The sequence below is a fragment of the Boleophthalmus pectinirostris genome, unplaced genomic scaffold (assembly GCF_026225935.1).
Source record: "Boleophthalmus pectinirostris isolate CB_2022bp ecotype Guang Dong unplaced genomic scaffold, ASM2622593v1 HiC_scaffold_15, whole genome shotgun sequence".
In the NCBI taxonomy this organism is placed as follows: Eukaryota; Metazoa; Chordata; class Actinopteri; order Gobiiformes; family Gobiidae; genus Boleophthalmus; species Boleophthalmus pectinirostris.
Window position 1 is genome coordinate 908,414 of NW_026571070.1, and position 8,299 is coordinate 916,712.

An 8,299-nucleotide genomic window follows, 5' to 3' on the forward strand; every position below is an offset into this window, starting at 1 on the left:
AACTCATGTTGTTCCGGGTCGAGTCCAACCGACTCTGACCCCAAAGTGTCCGGATCAGAAAACTCAGGTCATATAAACCCCAAAAAGAACAAGAAGTTCAAATATTTGTGCAGAGAAACACAAATCTATTACACAAATCTTTTTTGAATTGATGAACTCTTTCTTTTACAAAATATATAATATATATGAACAACCTGAAACTTTAAGAAAAATACAATTTCAATTTTAACATTATTTTGTATGCAAATAGGAATAAGTCAATTTTTGTTGTAAAATCCTGCACTCGGCTCCACTTTTCTCATGTTGGACATTTTTCTGATGAGGGTCACGGTCAACAGTCAAAACGATCGTCCTTTAAGAGCGTTTGGAAAGAGACAAGTCTTCATTTGTGCTGCTCTGGTGGGAGGGGCCACGTACAGAGACGCTGGAGACGCTGCTGTGATAAGTGACGCAGAAAACTACCAATATTTTAATAGAAAATATAATTCAAATATTTAAGTAGAAAATCAGCCGAGGGCCACATTAAAGGTCTTGGAGGGCCGGATCTGGCCCCCGGGCCGCATGTTTGACACCTGTGCTTTGGACTCTTCACCTCATTTTAACACCAAATATAATGTAAAAAAACAAATCTAATGAAAAAGTCTGAACATTTCCGTGACTTTTGTTTTGAACTTTAGCTCTGGTGTTGTTAGCGCGCGGCTAACGTGCAGCAGAACAGATCATTTCTCTCCAAACTCAGACTTTAAACCATCTGTAAACATGTGTAAACATGTGTAAACAGCTGCATGTGGAGTCGGAGACGCTCCTCTGTCTCTCACATCATGTTTATGTTCCAAAAACTTCACATTATTAAAATATCCGAGTTTATTGAAAAATGAAGAAGGTGAAACTCACCTCCGTCACTGCGCCGCTCGCACTGCGGTCAGGGGCGGCGCTCACATCTGCCTTCAATGTTTTATCACAAATACAACGTCTTTATTTCATATAAGTATATTTAATTATGCAGGATTTTATGTTTTATGTGTCTGTACAGTTACACTCGTGAATAAAATCACAGAAAGTGAATAATTCGTTTTTTTAATTAAATTTTTGAGCAGGCGCTGGTCGGGGTCCTCTGGGCAGGCTGGGGTCCTCTCTGGGTAGCATCATTAGCACCAGGTTAGAGAGGAGCGTTATAGAACAGTAGAGCTCACGGTTAGCTTCTTTACGCGCGTTAATACCGCCGCCATCTTGGTACGGGACTTCCAGAACTAAAACGGGACTAAACCAGAACTAAACCAGGTCTAAATCAGGACTAAAACAGGACTAAAACAGGTCTAAACCAGGACTAAATCAGGACTAAACCAGGACTAAAACAGAACTAAACCAGGACTAAACCAGGTCTAAATCAGGACTAAACCAGGACTAAACCAGGACTAAATGAGGACTAAACCAGGACTAAACCAGGTCTAAATCAGGACTAATGTGTTGAGGAAAACAACCTTTTGTTCTCATGTTTGTTAGTTTCTGCTCAGATAAAACTTACACTTGAAACAGAAATAAAGTCCAGACAATGAACTTATTCCAATATTATAAAGTCACACTTGTACAATGAGTCTGTGTCAACATTTCCCATGCAGAGACTGAATGTATGTGTGACCTGCACAGTGACTTTTACACGTGGACTATAGTGGGAGGACGTGGTTTAGATTTAGCGCCTCTTCGTTGGAGCACAGATCAGCAGACGTCTCGACACGTTGCACAGTCCAGTCAGACTCCATCTGACTGACAAACATGAGGTGACGTCGTCTCTGTGTCCTTCTTGTACTGTTCAGTTTGTTTATTATTTGAGAGATGTTAGAGAATGTTTATGTTATAAGCATTTCTCATGTAAAGGTCATCATGATGTAGTAGAAGTTATCAACATTGGCTTTTTGTTGTACTTGTCTTGTTGTGTTCAGGTTGTATCAGGTGATATGGATGATGTGTCTGCTGACTCATTAAAGATAATGTACCTGGAGAAACAAATAGTCATGGTGAACATCAGGAGGTTCAGAATGAAAAAATGCATAGCACACTCGGTTGGCCGATGTCCAAATACTATTTTATTAACAAAATAACGTTTCGGCAAAAAAAGCCTTCATCAGATATTTTTCTTGTCTTGGACCACAGCCCAGGTGCCCATAAACCCACTCAATGAACGGGACGTCCCAAAGTGAGGTCACCCAGTGAGTTCAGCCCATTCTACAACAAGAAACAACAGTTTACATAAAAAACATTTTATAAAATACAAAAATAGTTTGTCTATTACAAAAAACATCTTAGATCAAACTCGATATTAAGTCCATGAGGAGTAAAAGTTTTAAGATGGTGAATCCAGAAGTGTCTCTTTTTGACAGGAGCATCTCTAGATTCTCACCTCTAGGGGGCAGTTCCACATGTTCGATGCCAATATATCTTAAGGAAGAGACAGGATGGTTCAAATCAACAAAATGAGCCGCCACAGGATAGTTCATGTTTTTACATCTGATTGTTCTCCTCTGCTCTGCAGGACGTGTTTTTAAAGTCCTGCTGGTTTTACCCACAGAAGCTTTACCCCAGGGGCAGGTGATCATATAAATCACAGACTTGGTGTTACAGGATATAATTCCTTTGATCTTTATTTCTTTACCAGTGTGAGGAGCTTAAAACTATTGCAGCGATATGTATAGTTACACTGACTGCACCACCACAACGACGATTTCCATCAGGAATAGGAGTCAGTATAGTTTGGTGTGTGGTTTGATTAGGAGGAAGGTAGAAGTGCACAAGTCTATCTCCAAGGTTTCTTCCTCTTTTATACACCACTAGGGGGAGCTCTTTGAAAGCCACACCCAATGAAGGGTCAGTTTTTAGTATATGCCAATGTTTAGTTATGATGTTTTGAAGTTGTTCCGCGGGTTTTGAGTATCCAGTAGAAAATACAATCCGCTTATTGGCATTTTTTGGAGGGTCGACCCTCAGAAAATCAGATCTAGATTTTCCTTTTACTTTAGTGGCAGCATCATTTAAAATAGATTTCTTATAACCCCTTTGTTCAAAGTTTGTCATCATATTACTTAAATTTCTTTCAAAGTCATCAGTTTTGTGGCATATTCTTTTAAGCCTACAAAATTGACTGTATGGGAGACTCTTTTTCAACATCAGGAGGTTAACACAGAACTGTGGGAACTGCTAGAGGCTCTACCACCTGCAGTGTGAAACCTGTGTGTAATGGGGCTGTGTCAGTGAAGCTTGTCAGTCATGAGACCAACATGTGAACAACAGGTGCTGTATTCAAAGTGACCTACTGTATGATCATTGTGATGTTCTACAATAAAAGGCCGATGGAGAGAAGAGAGCTTCAGTTAGGATGAGACAGACAGTAAAACCAACCACTGTGTCCCTGACGTGTTCTTTAGTATTTGAGGTTGGGGTCAATTCCCTGACAGAGATTAAATGATCTTGTGTTTGTCTTGACATGTTCAGCATCTATGAGAGTCGCAGCTGCGATCAGAACCTCAAACTTTAAATGACCTCGGTTCAGTGATCAGTGTTGGAAAATTACTTTTAAAATGTAATCCCCTACAGATTACAGATTACATACATCAAAATGTAGTTTGTAACTGAATCCATCAAATCTTCACATAAGAAGTTTTGTCTGATAAAAGAAAATAAAAAGTCCAAACTTTACTGAACCAAATTAAAAATATTATTGATAGAAAACGAAGAAACACGTCCACACAGCAGGATTTAGTCCTGATCAATCCTGTTTTAGATCTGGTTTGGACCTGGGTTTAGTCCTGGTTTAGTCCTGGTTTAGTCCTGGTTTAGTCCTGATTTAGTCCTGGTTTAGTCCTGGTTTAGATCTGGTTTAGTCCTGGTTTAGTCCTGGTTTAGATCTGGTTTAGTCCTGTTTTAGTCCTGGTTTAGTCCTGGTTTAGTCCTGGTTTAGTCCTGGTTTAGTCCTGGTTTAGTCCTGGTTTAGTCCTGATTTAGTCCTGGTTTAGTCCTGGTTTAGTCCTGGTTTAGTCCTGGTTTAGTGTCCGGCAATGAGTAGAATTACAGAGAAAAAAAAAAAAAAAAGGCAAATAGCCCGAAATGTGAAAACAGTAAAATCCCTCTGTGTTTAATCCATTTATTTCAACAAAGTAACTGTAATCCAATTACCACTCACTGAAACAGTAACTGTAACTGAATACAGTTCCTCATCATTTGTACTCTGATTACTGTAATCTGTTACTCCTGACACTGTCAATAATGAACCACAGAAGTAATTATAGAAAATAAATAAGCCTAGATTTTATCCTAACAACAGAACCAGGACTAAAACAGAATTAAACCAGGTCTAAAACTAAACCAGGTCTAATCTTGGACTTTAAAGCCGCGTTACTCCTGTACCAAGATGGCGGTCGTGTTGACGCGCTGACGTCAGCGGTTGACGTTGACGTGAGCTCTAGTCTCGTGTCTGTGAGTTCAGCGGCAGCGATGGCGGCTCCGTGTCGTTCTCAGGTCGTTTCTCTTTACAAAATGCTCCTCCGGGAGAGCACAAAGTTTCCTTCGTACAACTACAGGTGAGACGAACGAACAGGTGACAAATGTGACCCGCGGTTTGTGTTTGTGATGGTTAAAAGCCGCGGTTCAAAAGAGCGAAGTGAAGCGAAACGCGCTGAAGTGCGCAGTGTTTACATCGTGAGACTGAAACGTGCGGGACGAACATGAGGGAAATAAAAGTGCAGAACCACGGCCACGATCTGAAGGGTTTGTTTAAAATGATCAGAAGAGACAGAACTCACGTTAAAGCTCTTAAACCCGCAGTGTCAGGCCGAAATAAAGAGTTGAAATGTGAGTTTGGAGGAGTTTTGAAGAGCAGAGGACAGTTTAAGAACAACAAAACCAGAGAGTCCATGTCCCTGTTTCCCGGGACAGTCCCAGTCCGGACTGGAGCTGCTGTCATTAAAGGTTGTATGGAGGATTTTTTTGTTTTTGTTTCAAATTGTCAGTGAAAGTTTAAAATACCATTACAGAGACGCAGCAGCTTTGGAATTATGACCAAAAAAAAAAGATTGAAAATCTACCAACTGAGGATGTAGTGAGGCCAGATAAACATCAGCCAATAGAAAACAAGGCTGCCTCATTTTCTATTGGCTGTCAGGTTGTCAATCAAAGTGACTCGTCAGCGCGCGATCTTCATCCTTTTTTTTTTTTTTTGGTCGTCATAATTCCAAAGCTGCTGCGTCTCTGTAATGGTATTTTAAACTTTCACTGACAATTTGAAACAAAAAAAATCCTCCATACAAACTTTAAATATAGAGAATCTGCTTAAAAACGACCAAAACACAAAGAAAATGTGACTAAACTGACTCATGTTGATCATGAATAAACTCTGTGCAGAAAGGTTTTCCTTAATTACGTCCTCGTTTTACAGTTTTTAAAATCGAGAGTGTCCCAGGTTTAGGGCGACCAAATGTCCCTGTGTCCCCGGGACAGTCCCCGTCCTGACCCTGTGCCTCTGTCCCTGCAGATTTATACTAAACCACTGATTTGTCCCAGTTTATACAAGAAATGTCCCAGTGTCTCTTTTGGACCAAACTGTTTCTGTCAAGGCAGTGTGTCTATGTTCCCTCATTTCTAAGTTTTTTTGTTTGTTTTCTTCTTTCCAAAATCAGGCCTTATGTTTCCTTATTTTCTTCATCATCAGTTTATATCAGATTTTATTCCCATTTCTCTCGGTTTGTTCGTCTCACCGTCTCGTCCTCCAGCAGCAGAGACTCAGATGTGACCTGGAGGTTTTGGAGCAAACGACTCGAGGTTAAACCGACTCTGAATCCTCCATTTAAATGTGGAATAAAAATAAAAATAACTTGACTTAGAGTTTCAGTTTGAGAAAAATCTTAGAAATGAGGGACACGGGGCCAATGCCAACAGTCAACAGAGACATTAGTTTGGGTAAAAGTCTGATTAAAAACGACAAAACTCAAAGAAAATGTGACAGTTCTGACTCATGTTGGTGGTGATTTTTCTCTGCAGAACAATTTTACTTCATCACGTTTCACTTGATTCACAATTTTATTTTTACCGACCGCCACAGACCCGAGGAAGTCCCAGTTTTTATTTTAAATTGTGGTCATTCTGGATTAAAGAGCAAATACTGAAGTTTAAATGATTCAATTATTGTAAAATGAAATTAGAGCAGGAACAGATCAGAGGACAGAGATATAAAAGTGCAGAGTGAAGAAACAAGTCAACACACGAACCCAGAAAAGATCCACAAGACTCAGTTTGAGCTTGAGTTTTCTCCTCAGTCTTGGTCTGGTCCTGGTCCTGGTCCTGGTCCTGGTCTGATGTGTTTCTGTTTCAGGACGTACGCTCTGCGGCGGTTTAGTCCTGGTCTGGTTCTGGTCCCTGGTCCTGGTCCTGGTCCTGGTCTCACGTGTGTGTGTGTGTTTCAGGACGTACGCTCTGCGGCGGGTGCGTGATGCGTTCAGGGAGAATCAGACGGTCCAAGACCCGGACCTGATCCAGGGTCTGATCCAGGAGGGACACCGGAACCTGCAGATCATCCAGAGACAGGTAGGGGGCGCTCCAGGCCTGGACCAGGCCTGGTTTAGACCTGGTTTAGACTTGGTTTAGACCTGGTTTAGTCCTGGTTTAGACCTGGTTTAGACCTGGTTTAGACCTGGTTTAGACCTGGTTTAGTCCTGGTTTAGTCCTGGTTTAAAGTTGGAGTGGTGGGAGACGTCGCCCTCTGCTGTTCGCCGCAGGAACAGACACAGTTTGTTCAGAAAAAAAAAAAAAAAACATCAAAATGAGGAAAGAAAAATTCTGTTTAGTTTAAGATCAGAGTTTTGTTCGTGATGTCACTTCCTGTCAAAAGTGTCACTTCAGGTTGTTTTTTAAAACATATAAAATCTAAAAGAATTCACCAAGAAACACATTTATCTTTGGATAAAAAACATGAACGATTTCTGAATTATTATTATTATTATTATTTATACTCAATTTTTCATCCACAAACCCAAATGTGTGAAATGTAAATGTCTTTTCACAACATTTATCAAAGAGCTACGACTTTTTTTGCCTCCGTCACAAAAACATCGTCATTCTGAAAGAACTTCTTATGAACTATGAACGAGGCCGAGCAACTGTTTCATTGATTTATTTAATGCACTTTGTTCCTGTGAAAAAAAATAAAAAATAAAATAATAATAATAATAATAATAATAATAATAATAATAATAATAGATAAATAAATAAAGCCACTTAAATAAATAAATAAATAAAAATATAAAAATACATAAATAAATAAATAGGTCACTTTTGCAGCAGATGTGACATACACAGAAGTAATTCCATAACTGTTTCCTAGCAACAATAATGTAAACAAACACCACAGTTGTGATCAGACTCGCACAAATAAAAAAGCTCGTGAAGGTTTAAAGTTTGGATAAATTTCTTCTTCTTGTTTTTTTGTTTTTTGAATCTGGATGTGACCGTGTGCTGTTTGCCGTCGGCAGGTCGTCGTGGGGCAGTTGTACGCGACGCAGAAACTCATCGTGGAGTGAAACCGCCGACCACCTCGTGACATCACACACACCTCAGCCAATCACAGGCCTCCGACAGACACACACGGGCCCGAGGCATCATGGGAAATGGAGTCTGCGGTGTTCAACAAACTCAGAGGGAAAACGTCTGTGATCGAAGAGGATACGACCCTCACCTGACCCTCACCTGACCCTCACCTGACCTCACCTGACCCTCACCTGACCCTCACCTGACCTTCACCTGACCCTCACCTGACCCTCACCTGACCCTCACCTGACCCTCACCTGACCTTCACCTGACCCTCACCTGACCCTCACCTGACCCTCACCTGACCCTCACCTGACCCTTGACCCTCACCTGACCCTCACCTGACCCTCACCTGACCCTCTGGCTTCCTGTTTCCTGTTTCCTGAAGCCGTGTTTGTTTTAAAGCTGCATTCTGTACTTTTCCCACCGCTCGTCTGCACATTCTCTGCAAATTTCCTCAAGTCTTTATATCGTCCGAAACACTTTATCAAAACGCACAGACGTTCTTCCTGCGAGCGCCGTCGCCTCTCCGCAGATCTGACCTGTCACACAAGACAAGGAAAAGCTCCGCAGTGCAGCTTTAAAAGTGAAACACGTGAAAGTTTGATTTCCTGTGTTTGTGTTTTTGTTTTTCTCGTTTGTTTGTCGGAGCCTCAGATCCACGTTTAAACTCACCTCACATTATTATTATTATTATTATTTTATTTTATTATTATTATTTTATTTTATT

At 40.7% G+C, this 8,299-nt stretch overlaps 1 protein-coding gene across 1 annotated transcript in view; it reads left to right on the plus strand.

Moving 5' to 3' along the window:
* The first annotated feature begins 4,452 nt into the window (after positions 1-4,452).
* LOC110163980 (LYR motif-containing protein 4B) overlaps positions 4,453-8,299 on the plus strand; it is a 5,594-nt gene continuing 1,747 nt past the window's right edge. The window contains exons 1-3 of the mRNA XM_020928997.2: positions 4,453-4,571; positions 6,450-6,570; positions 7,515-8,299. The exon at positions 7,515-8,299 is cut by the window's right edge and continues 1,747 nt beyond it. Of these exons, the coding sequence (XP_020784656.2) occupies positions 4,486-4,571; positions 6,450-6,570; positions 7,515-7,562 (255 nt within the window). The 5' untranslated portion in view covers positions 4,453-4,485 and the 3' untranslated portion in view covers positions 7,563-8,299. The remainder of the gene's footprint in view (positions 4,572-6,449; positions 6,571-7,514) is intronic.